The following is a 26,159-nucleotide window of genomic DNA, read 5'->3' as shown; positions in this document are numbered from 1 at the left end:
CAGGGTTATTGATCAAAATTTAAGAAGAAGATCTTTGTATTAACTAAGAAATTGAGGAAGTTGAGTCCAAGTCCAAGAAAATGTCTTTGAAGCCAATCAAAATTGTGGAAAACCATTCTTCCCAGACGTTTGACAGAAAAGAGATGTAGCTGTTGAATAAAGGTTACAGGTTACGGGTGATGGCGATCTCGGCGAATTGATTTTGATTGGGTATAGTAAAAGTTCCATTCAGTATCTTCCTCAAGACACTGGGAGCTAGAAACTTCGTCCAGGAAGCATATAGTATATCAGTATATAGTATACAGTATATCTACTAAGAATAAAAAACCATCAGTCAACAAAAGAGATCTGAATACTGTTGGGAGTTTGAGGAGGAAAGTTTGTTTCTACTTGAAAGCAGGAAAGGAAAGGAAGGAAAGGAAAGGATAAAGGAAACAAGGTTGTTATAATGGACAAGAAGAACTATTTCGAGAGAGTGGACAACTTAATCAAAACAGGACCAATCACCAAAATCTCAAGAAATCCGCTGAATAAAATGATCACAAATGTGGAAGAAACAATTGAAAATTGTAAGAACTTTGTCACCGGTACACTCAGGCATAAGTTATCTGTAAGTGACCCAACATTGTCAAAGCTCTATTGCCTTCGCAAAATTCACAAACCTGGGAAGGCAATGAGACCTATTGTTTCAACAGTTTGTACACCTAGTTATAATATTTCCAGGAGTACTTTGAAAACCTGCCCATCAAACCTGAGATTTTATCAACAAAGTGAAGATTGCAGAAACTGAAGATGGGGAAATTTTAATCTCCTTTGATTTAAATTCATTATTTTCCAGCGTGCCGATCCCTCAGACCTTGGAATATCTTGAAGACTTACTGAGATCTAATAATTTGGGAGCTGATGTAATTAAAGAATATCTACAGTTAACCAAAATATGTATGGAACAAAACTATTCCATTACAACAACAAAGTCTACAAGCAAGACGAAAGAACAGTAATGGGAAACTGCTTATCACCGTTCATGCCTGAACTGTTCATGAATCGTTCTACTATTAATTCGATGGTTGTCCAATACCATTAATGAAATTCTGAGATTATATCGCTGGTTGTCACAGTTTTTGACCGCCGAACGTTGGTCATTAGTCAAGTTGATGCAGTTTGAGTTTGAATTAAACTAAACAATTTCACGTTAGTGAAAGATGTCGTAGAGTCTCTACACACAATGTCTATATTGCCCGTAATTTGCATAGGTATTTTGCCTTTGAAAATAGACAGCTCAAGCAATCAATGAAACTTTTACAACAACTCACTTATGCGATTGTCAAACAGAAACTACAGGGTTTGTCCGGAAAGTAATAGGACTGATTTTCTTCCACCGCGATTGTACTTCAGAGCGTGCGCGCACCGACTGGATTCGGTAGAGGGCGTTCCTAGCTAACAAACGAGTGGCTGGTCAGTTGTCTCCGAGCACCTGGAGAGTCAGGACAGGCATTTTCGCGCGACGTGTTTCTGTGAGTTGTGCAAACCGAAAATGCAGCGTTCGTTAGAGCAGAGGTACGCGACTTAATTCTGTGTGAAACTCGGTAAATCTACGACAGAGACGTTTGATATGATGAAGCAGGCTTACCCAGATGTTGCTTTAGAAAGAAGTGGTGTGTTTCGGTGGCACAAGGCCTTTTTGGAGGGCCGGGAAGAGGTCGCCGATGAAGACCGTGCTGGAAGACCTTCGACTTCGACAAACACCGACAATGTGACTCGTGTGCGCAAAGTTTTGAACACAGACCGTCGACTAAGTATTCGTTTGATTGCCCAGATGTTAAATTTACCAATGGATCATGACATTGTGACGGAGCATTTGAACATGCGCATGGTGTGCGCGAAGATGGTCCCAAAAGTGCTCACTGACGACCAGAAATTGCGACGAGTAGAAGTGTGCCAAGAAAATTCGAACATGTGTGAAAGTGACCCTCAATTTTTGAATAACGTAATCACAGGTGACGAGTTATGGATCTTTGAGTATGATCCCGAGACAAAGAGGCAATCTTCCGAGTGGCACACACCGGCGTCTCCTCGCCCAAAAAGGGAAGAATGAGCAAATCCAAAGTGAAAACGATGCTCATTGTCTTTTTTGACATCAAAGGCATCATCCACCATGAATTTGTTCCTCCTGGACAAACCGTCAACGCCAAGTTTTACGTGGAAGTGCTCAAGAGACTCAAACGTAGGGTCAATCGGGTCCGACAAGACATCGCAGCAGACTGGAAGCTGCACCACGACAACGTCCCGGCTCACACCGCCTTTCTTGTGAACAGCTACCTGACTAAGGCCGGCATTTCAACGCTTCCGCAGCCGCCCTACAGCCTGTAAGTGACCAAAGAGGCTGAAATTTCAATGAGAATCTCTCAACACTTGTGGAAATTTATTCCTCAACTTATATTAATAAGTCCTGATCTTCAGGTTGTCCTGGAAATCTTATCAGACAATGCTGGTATATCAGTTTTATCTTATTTTATAACGCATTATTCTACTAAGAGGAAACATGAATAAATTTTGTATTTAATTACGTTTTCTGTTTGTACAATAGCTTCCTTCATTCTACCTCAATCCATTTAAAATTTTTCAATATATTATTAACCAGTTCGCATCTTCAAAGACACGGAACCTTTGATTATTATATCTAACAAATGTGATTACGATCACACATCATAAAGACATCATAACTTCGTTAAGGCATATTAAGCCTGTATTAAATTCATCTTATTAAATATTGATGATATAATGGCTGTCAAATTAAATAGAAATGTCTACTTAACATGATTACTTACTATTGATAACGAATTCCAATATCATTTTCTATAATTTGTCCTTTGAATTCGATAATAAATATGTTTCTCTATCACTTGATATTTCATAGAAAAGTTTTCAAATCATCAAATTATTAATATGATCCATTAAAATGTTACTATTTGAGAGCCAAACTGAACATTTCTTAGAGGACGTAATTTTATTCATGGGACATTTAGGAGCGGGTCAATACAAGCTAAACCCCAAGTTTGTGAGGTTTTGTCCCAAGGTCGGCATCTTGGAAAAAGGGGTGAAAACACGTTTTTCGTAATATCTCGGAAACTATTAATCTTACAAAAAACTTGTAGGACATATTTTGTAGCAAATTGCTTTGCTTACAATTATGTTTATGAGATTTTTTGTCATAAATCCAAAATTTAAAAACTTATGATCAAGAAAGTGAAAGTATTATTTTGTTTTTATTTTATTTTACAAAAATCTCGTCAATACTGATGGCAACTCGGTCAAAATAACATGTTTACCTTACTTTTATGATTTTTTTATTGTAAACCTATTTTCGAAAATTTTTTTCGCACAATAAGAGGAATATTAATTTTCAAGACCACTCAGTCCTTAATCAATCATTGTAAGTTTTTTATCCTAATGATTAATAAAATATATCTTAATGATTAATAATAGTATATTACGTAACAAGAGTTGTAAGTAACCTATTAGGCACGAAGTAAAAAATCTTACGAATGCGTAATGGGCTTACAACTCAGGTAACGTACTATACTTTTTCTACGCCTATTTATGCATGCCACTCAAGAAAACGTGTCCTATTTTTAAAGAAATTGTATAATGTGCTACCTACATTTAGGGGCATCACTCTTTCAATCCTAAATATATCTCGCTAATACTACAAGTTTCTATATTTTTTAATTGACTAAATTTGTGTAAATAAAAATTTGATTGTAATTAAATTATATCAAGAAAATGTAACTTTCTTCTCAAAACCTACGTGCATGTTATTGTTAAATGTCATTTACAAGGAGTGTGGACAGTGTCATTTTTGACATTTACAGACATGGGCGTAGAAAAATAGTAGTTTACGTAACAGTGGTCTTTTACTGGACGAGTGGGCAAATTGCAGGGCGAGCCGTAGCCAGTAAAAAACCACTTTTGGGATGTATTACGTACAATATTTTTCTGAAACGGGCATATTGAACATTCATTTTATAATAAATGTCACATTTTCCACTAAACGTCAAAATATGTCAAGTTATTTTATAGTTTTAAATAATACAAACCTCGGTTACTAAAGAAACCTATTGACCACTATCTTAGACTATTTTATTATTTTTAGTCGAATTTTTCGAAGAAAAATTATACTATTTCGGTAGGCAAGACTAGAAGAAAAATGGGGGGCACATCATTTTTCCCATGTTTTGAGACCTCCTGAACACGATTATGATGGTTTTTCGAATGTCTGTAGTTTCTGTTTAAGCTACAATTCTTATTTTCGTCTCTCGAGCAATTGCTATGGGTCCGATTTGGTTCAAAATTAGCATACATGGCTTTTTTGGCGGCGGATTGATGTTATTACAGTTTGGTTGAAAACAAATGAATATTTAGAGGGGTCGCAGTGCAAAAAAAGTGGTTTTTGACCTTTGCTCACCTCTGCAGGTCAAACGAAATGCGACTGAAAAATGAAATTTCACATGTAGGTTCAATTAGTTGCGAGATGATTTGCTGTCTAAGGTCGAAACTTTCCATCTCCACCCCTCTCCATTTTATGGTCATTTTTGTTATATTTTCTTATTTTTTGGCCAGAAAAAGTTTAACTAGAGGGTTCGAATTTCGCATGCAAGTAAAGGTGATGTTGAAGAATTGTCTTTCTCAAGTTAAAAGTTTTCTTCTTCAGTTTTTCTAGCACAAAACGCCCGAAATCATTTTGATCGTTGTAACTGTTGAACTGGACCGCCTCCTATTTAATGAATAATACGAGTATGATCGTTGCTAGGGTGATTTTTTTTTACTTTCCATTTTCGAAATTTCTTGTCATTATGACAATTTTTTCTTTGTTGTCAATTGGAATTGAACAAGAGGGTTCGAGACCACTGGGTCTATTGAAATTATGAATTTTCATTCGAGAGAGAGAGTTAACTTGTGAAATTAAAAGTTATTGAGGAATAGCAAATTTTCTATTTAAAGAAATAAGATTGAGAATTGATATCATTTCCAAGAAATTCATATTATGGAAAGATTTGTTTGTGTATTAGTTGAATTCTTCATTCGACGAAAAATTCGACTTTCGTGATGGAGCTCTGCTGCTCACGGCTTTTTTTTTATTAAAGATAGGCCGGAAGGTAATGAGTCCCGTAAAAACTTTTACCAGACTATCACAATAATTTTCAGACAAAATGAGATTTTCTGTCCTAAAATTAAACAGAAAGTACTAATTTCTAGCCCGTTTTAAGAAAACATTCTGACATTCTGTTTTGAAAATATCTGTCAACATTGTCGGAAATAACCTGCATTGATTTAATAAGACGTCATCGATCATTCTGTCATTACTGACGTATATAAAACAATATTATACTGTATATTATTGAAATCTATTAAATTATTTGAAAAAATTTAAGGCAATCGAAATGTTTTCCTCATCCCCAACCCAATCAGTCGGTAGCTTAACCAAAGAAAACAAAGCCGAACGAAGAAATAGACTCCGCAGAAAATTCAAGGCAATTGTTCGACTGGTTATAGCTAATTTGTACTGGATAGGAGACCCCGAAGACGCTAAAATAAGCGATAATGTACGAAGAAATATAAGAATGCTAATGAGAAGAAAGAAAGTAAAAAGTGTCTTAACCATAAAGGAAAAATCAATTTTAAACAAACCAAAAGAGTATAGAACTGAAGAAGACCAAAAAATATTGGCTAAAAGTATAAGTGGACTTAAATGTTTTAGAAAATATCCTTCCGGTGTGAAAGAAAAGTTAGCTGCCATTACTTATTTTTGCTACTTTCCAGCTGGAAGGGTTGTTATCAAGCAGGATCATATGCCCGATGGTATTATAACAAAAATAATTATAACTATTCTATTACTAGGTTTAGTAAATGAAGTTATACTGAAACGTTTAACAAAACTACACAATTTTTGAAAAAAATTATATCAACTTTAATAGCATATGATTTAACAAGCGTATAATAGTGATGAGTAAGGTGCTCCGCACACGGGTCCACTCATTTGCATTTTACAACTTGACTGCGCAATTGGAATCGTGCAATCGAATTTGTACAACCTGTTTGCAACTGGAGTCCGCACAGAGGAGGGCCATGTATGCAACTTCAGCCCGCAACTCTCGGCTGATAGTCGGTTTCAGTTGGCAACAGAACTCGGACTAGTGAAATTACATTTCTATAATTTTACTTATGTAAATATTGGTGTCATCCGTATATTCAAAAAAACTTAAGCCGCAGATGTCAGACAAGATGTCAGTACTAAATGTCACAAGCAGGGCCGCCAATCGCTCAGAACGAATAACCGCAGATTCCGCAAACAGGCGCTACAAAAATAACTGTAGAGTCGGGATCCTTCATACTTTTCTTTATTTGCGTAGACGAGGCTATCACAAATTTTCTTGTAGAACATGAAGTCGCGAACGAGGCTTCGTAAGAATGTTGATACTCGATCCCAATTTGCTTCACAGCTAGTATCCCTTTCTTGATTCGGACTGGCTTGTTGCAGCCATCAAGTTATCATCAACGTACAGCACATCGATGATTTTACCAACCTCAGTAAGCAGAATATACACACAAGGATACTCGCGGCTTTGTTGATTTCCCAAATCGATCATGACATCATCAAAAGTTTTATACCAGCAGCGGGGAGCCTACTTTAGACGACATAAACTTTATTTGATATGTCAAACACGTCCTGTTTCATCTGCATAACCCTAATGTTGTTTCATGAAGACTTCCTCTTTGACATCACCGTATAAGAATGCAATCGAGACATCACATTGCTGCAGAACCATCCTCTCAACAGCACCAACTTCGAAATCTGGTTACGTTCTGAGTGCTACAATCAATGGCGGACAGCAAAGGAAAAGAGCCAACCGTTCGAAATGCAAGTACTGTAGCTCTAAATACTATTAGATTCATCAATATCCCGAGTGGGAAGCTGATAGTGAGCCTAAATAATCAGCAAGAGCAGCGGCAATAGCGTTACAATAATGACTTCTATCGGAAGCGAACGAAAGGGCTCGCGACCTAATGTGACCGATTCTCGTGTTCTCTAGTCTTAATTAGCAGTGAAGTTAACATGGCTAACACAAATGACTAGTAGTGGATTGATAATGGAGCTACACGCCACATTACATCAAATTTAAACTGATTCACTGATTATAAGCCTTTTCCAGCAACTACAAATGCCATGGTCAAAGCGGCTGGAAAGGTGTGAAAGCTCTTGGCTCTTGGAAATATTCACGCTTGACGTATGGTATGTGCCCGACATATCTCGAAATCTCGTCTCTGACCTTGCTGCTCACGAACGAAATCAGAATAACAAGTTTGAATCAATTGACACTAAATGTCGGTTCAGTATGTAGTTCATGTGAAATCATAAAGCGTGTCTGAGTTTGTTTAGATTAAAATATGAAAATCATATCAGGTTAAGTGTGGTAAAAATAAAAGTCAAGAAGTCAAGAAGACAGCACTAAATGACACAAGCAGGGCCGCCAAACACTCAGAACGAATATCCTTAGTTTCCGCAGACAGCCGCTACAAAATTAACTGTAAAATCTGGATTCTTCAACAGGCCTGACAGATAATATTTTAAGAAGCTCAGCGACTGTTACTGAAAGATTTGAGTGATAGATTGCACCAATCGCTTCAATTTGTGCAGTTAACAAAATAAGAAGCAATGCACTTATTTAAACAATTGTGCGATGAAAATGATGAAGACTTCCAACGGTTGCTATAAATACCGAAGGACGCTGGTTGTCGAAAGGTGTATCAAGATATTATTTACTTTTTGATTCAGTTTTAGAGTTTCTAGAAAGTAAAGAACCTGATTCGACAGGAAGCCTGATCAATTTTAGAGCAGTATTTGATAGATTTTTTGTGAATTGATTGGTTTTCTTGCTGTGAGTCTGAAGGTTTTAAAAATGTAGTTGGAAGGAGTCACTTTTTTGGTGAGCTAACTTTGTTTTCTTGATTTTCATTCTCAGCATAATCAATTAGAATTTTATTGAAAATTTGTTTAGTTGATTTTATTATCAAATAATTAACTCTATCAAGCAATTCATTCTAATCTTACGTTTCGAAAGCTGTTAATTAGTCTATCAGAGACCATAAATTGATCTGATCTCCGAGATTTGGAAATTGTTAGTAATATCCACCGGATCTAGTAAAATTTTGAAAATGGCCCATGAAACCTAAAAGTTTAGGAACCAATTGAGAAATTGAAATATTAATATCTCTATTTTATAAAGTTTGACGTCAAAAAAATAAACAAGAGTTACGCGATAAATTAAAAGGAAAAAGATTTCCGCTGAAATTGTGTCCAATGTCCTTCGTATGCGACCGTGAAAAATTGGACTGCAAGCTTCAGTAGGGCCAGTTTCTGTGTCAGTCCCCTAAAATATCGATGCAGTTTATGACATGATTTTATTGGGCGAAAACGGATATCTGAAGCACTGATTATTTCATACGAATGCGTTCATCATATAGTTGGCGTCAATTTGGACATGAGAAAAATTGCTGCAAAATGGAGCCCTAAATGTTTGAATGCTGACCAAAAGCGTGCAAGGGTTGAAGCATCGACTTCTTAAACCGAATTGTTACTATCGATGATTACTTGATTACATTTCTACGATCCAGAAACAAAGGAACAATCGATGGAATGGCGACACTCTGGTTCCCCAAGACCTAAGAAGTTTCGTGTCCAAAAATCTGGTGCAAACGTTCTTGCTTCAGTTTTTTGGGATTGCCATGGAGTAATCATGATTGATTTTTTGGATAAGGGTAGAACAATAACTAGAGATTACTATTCGACATTACTGACCACTTTACGGGGAAAAATTAAAGAGAAAAGACGCGGAAAGCTATCCAAAGGTATTTTGTTTTTACAGGACAACGGCCCTGCACACAAATCTCATGTTACCATGCAAAAATTTCGTGGTTAGGATTTGAATTACTCGAATACCCCCCTGATTCATCAGATTTGGCTCTATCATCTCTTTCCTCAACTGAAAAAAAGTTTCTTCCAACGAGGATGTAATAAAAGCTGTGGTTTGCAGAGCAAGAAGAAACATTTTTTTATAAGGTCTAGAGACGTTGCGGGTTCTCTGTAATAAATGTATCCAATTAAGAGGAGAATATGTTGAGTAATAAAATATTTTAACATTGAAATTTTGTTTGGTTCTATAGTAGGCTAATAATTTTTCAATATGTCCTCGTATAATTTAATTAAAATATTTATTTATTTAAAGGAACATCTAACACAATAAAGAAAATCACTATCATATGCATATTATCCTACTTTTTCCTAAAGATTCAATTTTAGTAGTTCCTTGCGCCTTCGTCAAAATTATAATATCCCATAATGTCTTTTTAGGTGACCGATTGTCACAGAAGAGTGAAATTTACTATGATTATTGAAAAATGAACATTACTAGACACTTCGTTCAGCTATGTATCGATTTTATCACTTTTCACTAATTTTTTATTATCAATAAACTTATGCGTCATTATAAACAAAAATGAATTATTCTTGTAAGTAAATTTGATCGTATGTAGATGTTGTTCTGAAGTAAAATTCCTATTTTTACAAAAAAACTGTGCACAGACAACATAATGTATTTGAAATATTATAATTAAGTATATTTTGGATTTTTAAACATGACAAATTTTATTTTTCAAGTTAAAATAAAGGATTCAACTTTGGTAAAGTTAATATTATAGGGAATGTGAGTTTAACTAAGTTGGAATTTCTCGAACTGTTGGTGATATTCATACTGAACACACTGTTTATATCACCACTACACCAACACTCACATTTACACGTTTCCAGATACTGAAGGTAAACTGTTTACCTTCAGTCTCTGAAGACGATAACTTGGTTATCGAAACGCGCGTCAGACAGTGTCATTATAAGTGTTGGTGTAGTGGTGGTGTAAATAGTGTATTCAAAATGTGAATGAATCCGATTCAAATTTAATTTTATTTCAGCTATGTACTTCATCTTACAAGGTGAATGTTCAGTAACAATAAGCCGTTACGACAACATTCTTCAAGAGGTTATAACAGACGAAGTAGGTGTCATGACCCAAGGAAATGTATTTGGTGAAGTGGCACTCTTACATGGTACCGGTAGACTGGCCACTGTTACCACAACGACTCATTGTGAATTCTTGATGATAAAGAAAGAGGATTTCGACAACGTCCTCAAGGAAACTGTGGCGAAATCATGGGAAGCCATAAAGGTGGAAATTGATAGATTCAGTTATTTCAAAAACTGGGATAGTGTCACCAAAAGAGAGTGCTGCATTATGGCAAAAACAAGAAATTACGATACCGGAGAAATAGTTTTGGGAGATGATATTGGATTCAATAATTATGCGTATTTGATAACAAAAGGTGAAAACACATATAAATGATTTTTTTTACATGAATAGATATTTTTGGGAGACAAGGAATCAGATGAATTCGTTCCAATCAATATTTTTTTATGTTCCTTTATTATCGTTTTAAGAATTAATTCAAAACTTTCAGAAGGTTTATTCTTTCATAGCTTGGTCAACGGTACTCTCTGTTCACTAATCTCTTTTTTCCTGGTAAATTTTGCCATCTTCTTTGGAAAATCTGTTGAAACGTTTTGCCATTATGCAGGGTGTTCCAAAACGTCTCTAGGATAGATAGAAAACTGAAAAATATTTGTCGTTTGCTCAGTAACAAATATTCGTAGCACCATCCTTATTCAAGATAAAGGGTGTTGAAGAAGATAAATATATTTTTTCTTGTTAATTTTCTTCGAGGAAATTTTTCTGCATAACGCGTAACAGCTGCATTAGAGTTTCCTTAAGGTTAATGACATGTCAGTGTATTCAAAATTTGAGTAGATTTTGATTTACAACATTTAATTTAACAAATAGCAAGGTTTCAGAAATTATTATTGATTCAACGTCATAACTATCAATAAATGACAGTTTTCCATGGGAAACTCAGAGAAAATGCTTTCGCAGTGATAAATTCAAAGTTTGAGCTCCAGAACGGCAATACATGATCATCAAATTGTTGTTTGTTTCATACTAATGCCTCTATAGCTCAGTGCCCATATTTATTTAACTTTGATAAACAATATTTTTAAATGTATCCGTTTTATCGATGGTGTCTCATTTACTCTACAAAAAATTTGCAATTCACATAATACTTAATGATTAATAATAATAATAATAATTAATAACTTTATCAATACCTTATACCAGCATCGGTTATGACTTCATAATTTCCAAATCAAATATTCCGAAAACGGTAGATGGTATCGAGTTATATCAAGAGTATCTTTTTGGTGTAAAATGTAAGTTTATTTGAAATTTTGCTTAATAAATCTAATATTGAAAAAGTTCTGTTCAATACTACTTGGTACGAACTGTTTATCTAACGCCCTCTATAAGACCTGGATATAAAAACAAATTTACTGGATGTATCAGCTTCCAAAACATATTTGTATTAAACTTCAATACAATTTGCCAGTAATTGCGGCAAAATCGTAAAAATTTTTTTTACTGAGTAAACCCCAAATATTTTTCAGTTTTCTATCTATCCTAGAGACGGGATCACATATTTTGAAACACCATGTATAGCTCAGTAGGTCTCATCTACTACGGGATTCCTAGATCTTATAAAGGCAGTTTATTGGTGTACATAAAACAGCATCTATAAAAAAACCCAGGATCTCAGGATCTGATTATATTTTTTTCCTATTTGTCAATGTATTCGCTCAATGTCTTGATCAATACCCAACATAATTCAACGAGGTTCTCACATTTTTAATTTTACAAGAGAAAAAAAAACATTTAACTAGAAAATAGAAAAGCGTCCAGTCTATTCTCAAAAATATTGACAGACGGTACCGTTACAATATCCTCAGGTAGATGATTCCATGTTGAAAAAACACGATTACACAAAAAATGTTGCCTTGTCCGACAAGTGAATATTTCTTTTTTCAATTTCCATCTATGTCCTCGAAGTCGATTATCAGTGTCCACATTAAATATGTTTCTTGAGTAACCATAATTGAAATTTAAAATGCGATAGGTGATTATGATATATCCACGAAGATGACGTTGTTCCAAGGTCGATAAATCCATTATATTTAGTCTTTATGTATAACTAGGTCTTGTACGCCTGAGGAATAATCTGGTTGATCGACGCTGAAATTTTTCGAGAAGATCTTTATCCCGCACTAGTTCCGGACACCACACAGTTCCGCAATACACAATACACAATATTATCTAATGATATCTTTCCAAAAGACTTGTGGAGGAGATACAGCTTACTTTTTGCTTTGTTGGCAATACTTATAACATGTTCGGACCAACTCAAATCCGTAGAAATTGTAACACCGAGATCGTTATAAGAATTCACTTCATTTAAGGCGTGAACGTTTAAGAAATCTCGGATTGTTTTTACCTAAGTAAAGAGCTACACACTTATCTGCATTAAGAGGCAACATCCAGTCTAAGCACCACTTAGAGATCGAATCCAAGTCCTCTTAAAGATTTGATGAGATGAAGAGATGAATCAGCGAATATTTTTGAATCGTCGGCATAGAAACCTTTATTGCATTGAATATGAAATTGGTATATTGCGGACCCAGAACCGATCCCTGCGGAACACCGCTTAATACGGGTTTCTCAGCTGAAAAACAATTTCCCACTTTCACACAGAATTTTCTATTTGTTAAGAGTGAGTCAATCCACTCCATTAGATCACCTCGTATGCCAAGATGTTCCAATTTATACAGTAATCTTCGTTTTGGCACTCGGTCGAACGCTTTCGCAAAATCTAGGTAAATGATGTCCGTCGGGATTTTCTTGTCTAAAGATTTTGTCCATTCATTAACATACCAAAGTAGATTCGTCATTGTTGAACGTCCTTTTACAAATCCATATTGTTGTTCAGCTATTATTTTTTCGATCAAAAGAATTCTGAATTTATAGATTCTATAACCTTACAGATGATTGGTGTGAGGCTAATGGGGCGATAGTTCTTGGGGTCAAGTTTATTTTCTTTCTTGAAAATTGGTGTTACCAAGGTTGTTTTCCAGATAGGAGGTAGTATGTGTCTATTAAATGACAAGGACATTATTATAGACGGAGGTTGAGCGAGAGCATTACAACATCTTTTTAGAAATAGAGGAGAGATTAGAGCAAGACCAGGAGAAGAGTTGTTTTTTCATTTTTGAAGGTGACATTTGACAGTTTCAGGAGTAAAATGAAGTTGCTCTAAGGATGAAATTATTCTTGTGGGCAGAATGTCGGGTAAATTATTTTTGATATTTTCAGTAGAGAAAACCTTAGAAAAAGTCAAAACTTCGGCACTGTCAGTGTCATTTTGACAAACCATGCCGTCATCTTTTTTCATTAGAGGAATGGATGTTTTTGATTACAATGATGATTGAATGTATTTGTATAATTTTTTAGGGTTGTCGCTGCATACTATAGACTCTTCGTACACTTCTCGTGCTTCCTTTATAGACTTTTTTAAATCTAAAAATTTTTGTGAATTTCAAAATCAGCTTGACTGACCGTGAGCTTGTACTTCCGCCACAATTTGCTTTTGGAGTTTACTCCTTAAGAATCGATTTGCATATATAAGAGGCCCGGTATGAGAAAAATGTGAGGAGTAAAATCTATCGATTAATGACCACGTTACGTTTTTGGTGCGCACCCTATAATCATAACTATAACATAAGCAACTTTCTAATATGTCAGTGTCAACATACTTATATTGTTGTTTTTATTATAAATGTCAATAATTAATATTGTTATTGTGAAGTTTTAATTTTTATCATTGTGTTCCGCTGAAGTGAACTGAAAGTATTTTCAAATAACTATGGCAGAAAGAGGTGTAGATGATATTGCCGGAACATCTAACAAACACGTGGTTGCCAGGTACGTTATAATTCATGTATTATATGTATGAGCATGTGCAATTTGTATTTATTAAATATTTTAATAATTATCGATGTAGTTCATATAAATATATATTTGAAAACAACACATAAAATTAGATAATCAACCTAATATGAATTATCGAGCGCATCCACATAAAATAAAAAATTTCTAACCTAACCAAAAATTAATTTTTTTGTCGATGTCTATAAATTCTTCCACGTTATTATGATTTATTTTATAAATAATTTTTAAATATTAACAACTGTAGTCTATAATTCGATAATATTATAAGAAAAATCGACAATATTTTTATATAATTTTCTTTCGAAAAGTTATTTTTTAGCTTATTTAAATAATATTCATGTACTATTTATTATTGTATGTAAAAGATTTAGTGCATTAATTATCTTTTTATAACCATTTTTGTTAATTATTAAGATAATATTATATTTTAAATAAAAAATTAATTATAATAATTTTTAATGTTTATAAAAATCTTTTTTTATCAATTTTCTTTGAGTCGGTTAAAATTTTTATAATTATGCATTTATAAATTTTCTAATTTTTTTTTATATTTTTTGACTAGGAAAAAATCTAAACCTCCAAAAACTCCAGCCGAGATACAGCGAGCTTACAGATTAAAAAAAAATTAATGAAGGAAGCCCAAAATATTCTGGCAATCAACCAATCTTTTTTAAGTTAAATAAACTCTTTTTGCGTCTGGTTAAGCTATCGAACTTAAGGAGTAAACTCCAGTCGTGCGTCGGAGCTGACACACACAATTTTTTATATCTAATCAAGCAGGTTATTTCACCGTTAATCCATGGTTTTACTTTATTTATGTACACTACTTTCCTGGTAGAATACTTGTTTTTAAGATCCGCAACAGTACTTGTAAATGTATCCCATACTACAGTTGGATACAATGAGACACCTAAATTTTCTCCCAATCAACACTAGCTAGGTGGCGGTTCAGGTTCCTAAAATCAATTATTTCAAAAGTTGTAGCATTATTGTTTTTAGATTGCAGGTCAACATTAAATTGTATTTGGCTTGTAACGACTGCATGATCAGAAATACCTCGTTTCTCGCTAGATCTGTTACCTAACTGGTTGAAATGGTTTTAGGAACATGTACTATAATAGAAAATTTGCGAGTATGGGTTAACGAACAAAAAGGAGTGAAATACTTTAAACTTGATCCTTTATCATCTTGTCCTTCCGATCAAACGGAGACTGTGTCCAAAATTTTCTCCAAATATTGGAAACGGGATGAGAGAGTGTCGCAGGTTTCCACAATTACTTCGGGAAGATCCAAAGTAAGAATTTCTAAATATTTTCATTCTTTCTAATAGATAACGAATAAATATGAACTATTCATATTCATTCTTGAATGTGAAAATGTTACCAAAATGAGATAATGTGTTTAAATCGGGAATTATTAGAACATTCGGAAGTGTACTAAACATTCCAAGGGATTTCGATTTATGATAAATATCTTTCTCATAAATCTTCACAGTAAACGGAATAATTAACTTATTTTGACTTTATTAAAAATTAATGATATACAGAAATTTGTGTGAATAATAATAGTTATTCTATCTCATTGCAAGGAACAGAAATCATAGTATATCAACAATATAAATAGTAAACGCGATACTTTTTGTACCAATTATTTCTGATAAACATTTGAAATATTCACTTTTACCAGTTATATTTATTTAAATAACATTCATAAAGTTCATTTGTTTAAGGCGTCTACCATCTTATCGACTGCAACAAATTCTTACTTTTCCTCGAAGGGATCGAAACAATCCAAACAAACAAGTTTTTTACTACCGCAGAAAGAATTTAGAACGCCATCTAAAGTGTCTTCTATTTCTGCATCTACTTTTTCGGATTATCCGGTCGCGTTGGATCTAACTGATTTCGATGAAGAAAATGAGTCGATGGAGCAAAAATCTAATGGTTAGATCAGTCAGGAAGTATAATACATTTGAAACTGATTTATATTTTGTTTCTTAACTAATCATGTGATTGAATAGAAGTAACTTTCACAGTAGAATTAGGCCAGCTAATCTGTTTTCTATTGATAAGGATTTTCTATTGATAAAGCAATCTTCTCTGCCTTTGACTACATGGATTAAAAAAATTATAAATCACGTGTCTGGCACGGTCCGAATTCTTGAAAATTTTCTAAAAAAATTTTGTTTGTATTTTCATATCTGAAGATGGTCCCAGAAGTATCTAGCCCGACAAAGAAAATACAAAAATTTTGGCCAAAAAATATATTTAATTTTCAACATTATCTCCTTTTAACTCCATACACTTTTCCCAGCGATGTTCTTTTTAATAAGAATCTTCATGTTTCTCAAAATAGTCATTAACTGCGGTTAATGAAGCAGAAAATAAACCGAGAGGGGTCAAATCTGCCGAATGGAGTGTATGAGATAGCAATTCAAACTTTAATTCATAAATTTTGGTCATTGCAATAACGGATATGTGACCTGGTGCTTTGTCTTTATGAAACAACACTTTCTTCTTTGCCAAATGCGGCCGAGTTTCTTCGCTAAAACATTGTAATTAGTTCGCATAATACTCGCCGTTGATAGTTTCTCATCTTTTGAGATAGTCAATGAAAATTATCCCACGTGAATCACAAAAAACCGACATCTGGAAGCATCTTCAGGACGCTGGTTTTGTTCCATTGTGAGCGTAACCTTCCCATGTCCAAATTTTTAGTTAATATGCGATATAGCGCACTTTTTGGAATGCCTACTATGTCTGCTAGTCCGCGCACTTTTGTGGACGATCATCCAGTACCTCCATGTGGATTTTCTTCAACATTTCTGGAGACGTTAAGTCGTTTGGTCGCCCACTGCGATGCTGGTCTTCGCAGGTCGTACGGCCTCGCTTAAGCTCAGCTACCCAATATTTTACTCTTGGTAACGAAGGAACAGTCTCACCCAAAAGTAGTATCTAGTTCAGCTTTTATATTGGTTGGGCTGTTGTATCACATAACGATAACCAATTTCACTCAAAACATTCACTATTGATGGCTGCCAAATAAACACTAAACAACGTGGCGTCATCAAACTTGAAACATATGTTGAATAGATTGTGTACTATCTCATACAATGGTATTTTCCAAGCAACTCCCGCAATCTGTAGGTCAGGCCAGGTACTTCTGGTACCATCATTGTATCTTTGGATAATATATTATTAATTCTATTGTAAATTCCGAAAACAGCCAATGTATTAAGTTGAAACAAAAAAATATCCGGAACAACCTTTCTTGCCTGAATCGAGACCATTTAAGGACCTCTCACACGAAAAGATCCAAATAAATGATAAAATAATGGACATATTTCTACAAGACGCAAAAAATTTGTTAAAAAGTGTTGTTTTTGTTATATTTCTAAACAATTAAAATAGGGTTTAAGTTGTAACAGCTATAGTAGATACGGCGAAGGTTTTCCATCACGCGACTTAAATTTCAGCACAAATATTCATACGAATCAAATTAAAATTTGTGACAACTCAGTAAAAATGATCGTTATGGTCGGCTATTTATGAATTGGTAATTGAAAAATGAATTTAACATAAAAGTTATGAGCAGGTTAATTTGGTGCAAACGTACACCAGATATATTTATTATAAAAAGTATTCTGGGATTCTGGGAGTGAGTAGATGGAGTGAAAATAATGCTGTGACATAAAAAAATTTTCTCATACGACCCCTTGTTTCTTTGAAGCTGCGAAATCAGAAGTTATAATAGTATATTTTCAAAATTATACATTCGAACTTTATGCACGTATGTATGTGGTTAACAATCCGAAACTTTAACATGGACAACTTGTACTACGGTTTTTCAACAAAAAGGTAGTGTTGGTTTAACTCGATAAAATTTATGGTTTAGAAGGTAGATTTTTAGATAGTTGTACATGCGAAGGAACCGTTCGCCATAAAGAGACATTCTGATTAAAATTATCATAAATTGTAATTATCTAATGAAAATAATTACAGGAGGTAAAAGTGACGGATTGTTAACTATAGGGCATGAGCCGCCACTTGCCTTCAGATTGTTGTGCAGAATTATTTATTCCGTCAAACACATCACATGGACATACGTAATCATTTATTAAAAATTAATACTTAAAATTAAGTTCTGATTTCGCAACTTTAAATGCCTATAACTTAGAAACGCGGGATCGAATGAAAACATTTTTCTCGAATTACAGCATTATTTTCACGTCCTTTTGCATAAGTCCCGGAACACTCTGTATATATACAAATGATACTTCATACGAAAACACTGGAAGTTTAACTTGAAGTTGTTTGTCTACTAAAAGAAGTGATAGGAAAATTTCTTCAGTCTCTTATAAAGATAGACTATAATAGAAACGTACTCTAAAGTTAATATAATGTAAAGTTCAAGAGAAATTTCAATTTTTAACTTCAACGAACGAGTACAGCTTGACTCTGCATATAACTAGGAAACAAATGGAAAAAATTAGTTTGTTTTTGAGTTTCTTGTATAATATCATTGATTACTCGATTTTAGAAGTGTTCTACGTGAACTATGAATTGGAAACACATTTTATACAACTTTGTGAAATGCATACGGGTGCCGTTTTCAATGTTGGAGAAAATTTGGATAGGAGAAGAATAGTGGCAGAAACTCCCGTTACCTGTCTTTTGATACCTCGATATTTCATATTGAAAAATAATATGGACAACATGTGGACCATGTAAGAATAGATTTCTATTATTATAAAGTAGAACGTCAGAAAAATGGATTAGAATAATAATAAGGATAGTGGATAATTGTGTCATTCCAATACGATAATTTCGTTTTTTATTTCATCAATAGGGCAACCAGAACCATGACACGGGTAATACTAATATGACCACTGGGCGACAAACAAAGTGTTTAACGCTATTGTGACCAGTGGGTTTTGCTATTTTTTCATTGTAATCGTGCGTTTCGTTGAAGTACATTATGTATTGTGTAGTTGTAACGTGTTGTGACTTATTGTATTTATATTCCAAATCTATATCCCAAGTCCTGGTAATCCAAACTTAAAAGTTACTTTATTATTGTTAGCAATATCTGTTCTTTGAATGAGAGAATGAATTACTATGTATGACTCCAGTAAACCTATAGTAATTTCAAAAACTGTGTAGTTATTTAAACCTGTATAATATTTGGTTTACTTCTCATAATTTCTTGAAGTTTAGCTAAAAAAGGTGGGTTTTAATAATGTAATGATACCCGCTAACTTATTAAAAGCATCAGATTTGTCTTCTGATGATAAATCTGTCCGCACTTCTTATGTATATCCATATGGAAATTCTTCTAGACCGTTTTCAGTATCTTCTAGTGAAACCTGAAGATATTCTTTTATAAAAAGATGATATTTAATCAAATTCTACCCAATTAAAGTTGAGACTACGGACAGAAAACGATTAGGCTTTCACAAAGACAAAATTAATTATTGTATAAACTATAAATGTGATATACTCTACGATAAGTACATTTTCTACATTAAAGTTTTGTACCTTTGGACATGCTTTGCCTCTTTTCATGTTTAAACTGGAGACCCAATTAGGATTTAATGTATTCTCCAGATGTGCCGGTTTCCCTTGAATGGAAGAAACAGAAGCTGGACTGCTGTATCTAGCTACACATACTTAGGAGAATACTTTTCCTAGGCTGCTGAAAATCATTAAACAGTTTACAAGTAATATGCCCATTCCTGAAACAAAGTGTTTAGAACACACTCTAGTACATCTCACTTCTTCTTCTGTTAAATCTACCCTTTTCATAGCATCTAGCCATCGTTTTCTACGTTTCTTGGACTAGCCTAAATTCGAAAAAAAAAACTGACAGAAGCCCTATCAAATTTATTGCCATACTTTATCACCCCGCAAAATGTAGGCATAGTGAAGAACTTTTTGATTCAAATAAGATGGGCAGATTAAAAAGAAGTTAGATATGTGTGTCGTTCATCAGCCATATTTGTTTTCAATTAACAGCTACAAATTGCCTGGAAAGTTTGGTCGGTTCAGGTTGGTTGGTTCACTATGTGCTTGGTGTGTCAAAGAATTTGTTTTTGGAACTATTTAGAGAAAGTTATTTTTTATTTAACTATATTTCAAAAATGTAGTAAACTGTTCCTCAGAAGTGAAAACAACTCTCCTGACTAATATCGAGATAAGGATATTGTTTTACATTTTTCCATCGATAATATTTATTTTCAAATTAATGAAATTAGAAATAACTTCAGAGGTGATTTGTAGATATTATATATTTGGATATACGAGGGTATATTGAAAAATTCTTAGCCTACTATAGAACCAAACAAAATTTCAATGTTAAAATATTTTATTACTCAACATATTCTCCATTTTGCAGCAATTTTTTTCATGTCCAAATTGCAGATATTTTAGCCCAATTCGACGGTCTGATAAAATCGTGTCATGAACTGTATCGATATTTTCGAGAACTGACACAGAAACTGGCCTTTCCGATCGGTCATCAACTTCAATGGAAAATTTACCTCTTTTGAAGCTTTCAGTCCAATTTTTCATGGTCGCATACGAAGGATATTGATCACCAAGGGTATTAAGCATATCTTTGTAAATCTGCTTACCTCTTAACCCTTTTAAATAAGATATTTGAAGATGGCTTGAGACTCCAATTTTCCTATTTTCACAATTTAGGTGCATATCTTTTTTCTTTTAATTTATTGCGTAACTCTGGTTTACTTTTTTGACGTCACACTTCACACTAACACTAAGTCACGGAGTTGCTCTATGACAACTTGAATTTATTTGATGATTGCATAAAAAAATTGAGGTAGAATGTTTTGCCACATTCTCCGCAGAAAAATTACAATCAATAAAACCAGTTTTTTTTTAGAATTAAACAGTTCTTAACCAAACATATACCAGATACAAGAGGAGTCTATGACCATTACATTAAGGAACAAAAATTTAAATTGTATAAAAAAACACTCGTGAAGCAAATATTAGAAGAAAAAGTTCTGAGTAACGATAATTCCATACATAATGTTCCGTACAGTATACGGTTGAGAGATGGTGTCGATGCTAATTACCCGTGAAGTGAAGTGAAATATACACTATATTTTCAAAAAAATCACTCTCTGTTTATTATTTTATGATTAAATTTTCGTCTCAGTTTATTTGACTTGTTGAAAAAAAATTGAGTTTTAAATTATGAAAGATAAATATAATTATGAATTTACTTACTCTTATAGTATATATCTCTGATCCCAAAGTGGTCCATGTGGTCCACGGGAGACTCGACGGAGGTCTAAGCTGGGCGTTACAAGAAATGGGGGTCCACAATCGTAAGTAGGGGTCAATGAAAATTTATCCGGCAAATGGTCCAAGTGGTCAACAAGGGTCTAAGGGAGACTCGACGGAGGTCTAAGCTGGGCGTTACAAGAAATGGGGGTCCACAATCGTAAGCAGGAGTCAATGAAAATTTATTCGGCAAGTGGTCCAGGTGGTCCACAAGGGTCTACGGGAGACTCGACGGAGGTCTTAAGCTGGGCGTGACAAGAAATGGGGGTCCACAATCCTAAGCAGGGGTCAATGAAAATTTATTCGGCTTCGATAGCGAAAGATTAAAATGTTGGCTTGACTTCTCAATATACAGAGATAGATAGAGAAGCTCAGCGATTTAAGATCATAGAAAGAGTATGGGAAACAGAAACAATCCCGAGGAAGTGGTCTACTGGATTGATTATACCAATAATGACGGGAGGAAATCACAACATATGTAGTAATTATAGAGGTATTAGTTTGCTTAATGCCGTATACAAAAACATTAATAACTGATAGACTGATAAATAATGAAAAATAACTGATAAAAGGTAGTAGCAACCAGAAATATGGGAATATCAAAAAGGTTTTAGACAAGGAAAATCAACAGTAGATGCCATACATACTATAAAACAAGTGCTCGAAAAAAACTATGAGTAGAACATTAATATGCAAATGCTATTCATCGACTTCAAACAAGCATTCGACAGTCTGAAAAGGAGGACGATTATAAAGGACATGGCAAAACTACAAGTACTTCAAGAGTTGATACGATATGTGAAAATGACTATGCTAAATTCTAGGGCAAGGGTAAAAAAAAGAACCGGCTGAGGAATTTGGAATAAATGCTGGGGTAAGGCAGGGTGACGGACTCTCAGCGGTTTTGTTTAACATTGCAGTTGAAGGCATAATAAAGGATGTAATAATGTAATATCGATAGAAGTATCATTAATAAATCAATACAAGTAATAGCATAGTTTAGAGAACACATTAGAGAAAATTGTAAGAGAGGCAGGAAAAAGAGGATTGAAAATAAATCAGAAAATGACAAAATATATGGAAATTGAAAGAAAGAATGAATTTCGCAAACAAGAGACAGTGAACATAAATGACCTCATCTTCGAAGTAGTCTTTAACTACAAAAATGACACAGAAAACGAGACAAAGTAAGGAATTCATGCGGGATATAGGGCATGTATTAAGTACAAAACTATAATGTAGAGCAAAAGAATTAGCAGAGCAACCAAATTAAGAGTCGACAAGACTGCGATAAAACCAGTAGTTATATAGATCACTGAAACAATCGGACTAACAAATATAGACAAAGAACAACTAAAGATATATGAGAGGAGAATAAATAGGAAAATTCATGGACCAGTAAAAGTTGGAAATAATGACTATAGAAGACTAATAAACTGTTAAATTGAGAATATATTGGAAAATGAGGACATAGTAAATAAAATTACAGCAAAAAGAATATAATGGTACGTGCACATTAAAAGAATAGAAAAACGACAGAGCAGAAGGAAAATCACAGAATGGAGACCGAGCGAGAAAAGATTGCCTAGTAGACCAAAAAATAGATGAGAAGATCTGATTGTGCAATATTTGTAAAATCTGTGAGTACGTGACTGAAATAAACAGATGCAGGACAGAGAATAATGGAGAACAATAGTCGAAGCTGCAAAAATATGTGATAAACTATAATTAAATAGGGTAAAATGTGGACTGACCACCCTCAATACAGGGTGAAAGAGCTCAATTTGGGCGACTACAAATCTCAATAGAATGTATATATAGATATGAAATTGTAAAGAAGTCTTTGCCATCTATATTATGAGTAGTTTTTTTATTGGGAATGTGGCAAAGAAACACCAAAGTGGACTAACTTCAACATATTTTCCGAGCTTTCCAGGTAATTGTCAAAGCTATGAAGTTAAGAAGTGTTTTCCCAATACGATTTTACTGTTATAAAATAATCCACCATAGGATCTATATTAAGGCATGGTCTTAACACCTTTTTCTGCCAAAGATTTTTTAGATCTATGAGTAACTGTCACCAAAATGAGCTCTAGTTACGAATACAACTGTATTCATCTTCTGGAAAATAATTAATTAAGATTTCCGATGATTTAGATATTATTAAAGCTTGTGAAAATTTTTAAACTCATGGAATTCAAAATTCAAAGAAGGGCCAGTTCCTTATAGCCCACTCTATAGTTTAGTAGTAAATGGGATGATTTTCGCCAAGGTTTTCCCACTAGAATTATTTTTTGCGAGAAAAGGTTTATTGTTGGGAAAATTTAATATGAAATAGGTTAGGTTAAGTGTAATAGGTTCTAATTTACCTTTAGTCTTTGAAGACGATAACTTGATTATCGAAATGCAGAGTAATTGTGAATGTTGGTGTAGTGGTAGTGTGAACAGTTTTTACAATCAATACACATTAGAAATAATACAAAGTTATAGTAAAAAGTTGAAATAGTCGATAATGCTAGAATTTTCTCAAATTAATATCTGTGATACGTCACTATAGTTATACAGAACGTATTATTCAAAAAGATTCTCTCAATTTATTTTTCCCTACAATTTCTAAGTTTAGCGGATACCAAGCGAATGCAAATGTTATGTGTGAACGCTATAGCCATTAAAAATTCATGGTAAATTTAATAAATCACCTTGTGAATTAATAAAGAAGAGTAGCCTAAAATCAAGAACATTTAGATGCATTAATATATCAAAAGGTCTAAGGTTATTATACGTGTCTAGCTAGTATATCCGTTACCAAAGCTATTAGCTAAGAGAAATAAAATAAAAATACAAAATACTAGCTCCAAGTCCAAGATTAAAGCAGTACATAATTTACCAAAAAACTTTTTGATGTCCATTTATTTTGATGAGATGATGCATGGAGAATGGAGATAAACTCATAAACTTTACAACTCAACACTGAAATCTTCTTATAATAATAAATATAAATCAATATTGACTAACACAAGCAAGCCGGTAGCCTTATATTCGCTGGTTTCGTTGATCGCTTCCAATTAAAAAGTGTGTGTTCTTTAGTTCATTTATTTCAATCATTCACTTGGATTTTTTTATATAGGAATTAACATATATGATGTAACACTGGCGCTAAAGTCAATATATTTTCCAGAAATTAATCATAATAATTTTTTTTTCATGTAGCGAACTCTTTCTGATATGGCATGTGAATATTTATAATTATATAAGTATAAATATTAAGTAGATATAATATACAAAGCCATATGTCCATATGTTCATATGTATGGAATAAATTCAGTTTTGGCGTTATTATGTACTATGTGAAAAAAACTGAAACAGGTCGATTTCTATTCTTAAATTGGCAATTAACGGTATGAAAATATTATACCCCTCTGAATTATAAGCATCCCCTCGAAAATTTTAAAAAGGGGGCCGTAAAGTACCTTGTTGGAAAGGGATTTTAGTACTCTGTTCAACAATGTAAAATTTTTTAAAATTTGGTGCAATTATAACTGAGATGTAAAATTTTTATAATGTCTCTATCACAAAATTTTACGTAGAATGAATATGATAATGAAGATGATAATGTCGCAATTAAATGTTCAAAATGACCACCAATCACTTCTTGACAATAACCGAGGTGATTTTGGAATTCTCGTACAACAATTTTGTATGACCTCAAGGGTTATTTTTTTAATTTCTTCTGTTATCCTAACTCTTAAATTAGCAATATTGTTCGATCTATTAAAATATACTTTAGATTTCAAATAACTTCATCTAGTCAGCCATTCGATCTTTCCACGTCCTTCAATCGTCGTTTAAATAATTTCTAACTGTACGTGAAAAATACGGTGGAGCTCCGTCTTGTTGGTAGTACATAGATCCATCTATCTCATTTAGATGATTAACTTCAGGAAGAAGTTTTTGAAATGTTGACACTAAGAATTTGATCAAAAAATCTAGATGAACCTCACAATTAACTGTGCCCTTAAAAAAATAAGGTTCAATGATTTTACTGTTAATGATACCAGCCCAAACGTTCACTTTTCTAGGATATTGAGTGCGAGCCTCACACATCCAGTTGTTTGTTAACCGTTTAAATGAAACGTTGCTTCATCAGAAAAAACGATTTTGTTTATGAACTGCAAATCTGCGTTCATTCTGTCCATCATCAATTCACAGAATTCTTGCTTTATATCAGGATCATCTTCATTTAACTCCTGAACCAAATGACCTTTGTAAGGGTGGTTTTTTCTTTATGCAAAACTCTCAAAATAGATGACTTACTTACATCATTGTCGGCGGTAAGTTCCCGGGTTGTCTTATGCGGGTTTTCCTCAATTTTTAGGAGTACATCTAACTTTCTTCATTAGTAAATTGAACACTTCTACCTGGTTTTCCAATGTCCAGTTTCACGGAACTTTTTTTAAATTTTCCCAACTGTAGACTGCGAAACGTGTTGACCAGAGCTTCTATTGTTGAAAATTTTTTAAATCTCCTTTTGAGTTCTTGTTTTATCACTACAATCAATCATAATTGAAATGTATGTTTTTTTGGTTTCGGACAAATGAGTTATAATTAAATTTAATACGCGCATAAATATTATATTGACATCTTTTAGTAACTTTAAGTACCTAAATGACAGCAGCTTACTAGATTCAACATTATTATTTTCATTTTACGTAAAGTTTTGTGATAGAGACTATCAAAATTTTACATTTTCAAACATTAATTTTCTCAGTTATGATTGCACCAAATTTGAAAAAAACTTAAGAATAAAAATCGACCTCTTTCAGGTTTTTTTCACATACACATATATACATATAGA

At 33.6% G+C, this 26,159-nt stretch overlaps 1 protein-coding gene across 1 annotated transcript; it reads left to right on the top strand.

The window, feature by feature from the left end:
* Positions 1-2,091: 2,091 nt before the first annotated feature.
* Positions 2,092-24,250, top strand: LOC130446847 (uncharacterized). Its single transcript, XM_056783340.1, has 9 exons — positions 2,092-2,307; positions 5,433-5,859; positions 10,024-10,431; positions 15,101-15,291; positions 15,727-15,940; positions 18,537-18,723; positions 20,898-21,065; positions 23,715-23,736; positions 24,095-24,250. The coding sequence occupies exons 1-9, from the start codon at positions 2,092-2,094 to the stop codon at positions 24,248-24,250; spliced, it is 1,989 nt and encodes a 662-aa protein (XP_056639318.1).
* Positions 24,251-26,159: the final 1,909 nt, after the last annotated feature.

Source organism: Diorhabda sublineata, chromosome 7 (genome assembly GCF_026230105.1).
Source record: "Diorhabda sublineata isolate icDioSubl1.1 chromosome 7, icDioSubl1.1, whole genome shotgun sequence".
Classification (NCBI taxonomy): domain Eukaryota; kingdom Metazoa; phylum Arthropoda; class Insecta; order Coleoptera; family Chrysomelidae; genus Diorhabda; species Diorhabda sublineata.
Note: the sequence above shows the minus strand (reverse complement) of the source record. Positions and strands in the feature narration are given on the sequence as shown.

Excerpts from the sequence above, each read along its gene's own strand:
- LOC130446847 (XM_056783340.1), top strand. The coding sequence starts at position 2,092 with ATGAGCAAATCCAAAGTGAAAACGATGCTCATTGTCTTTTTTGACATC. Across the intron at positions 15,941-18,536 it reads GATGGAGCAAAAATCTAATG|AAGTGTTCTACGTGAACTAT; the intron begins GTTAGATCAGTC and ends ACTCGATTTTAG. Across the intron at positions 21,066-23,714 it reads AATGTTCCGTACAGTATACG|AGTAATTGTGAATGTTGGTG; the intron begins GTTGAGAGATGG and ends ATCGAAATGCAG.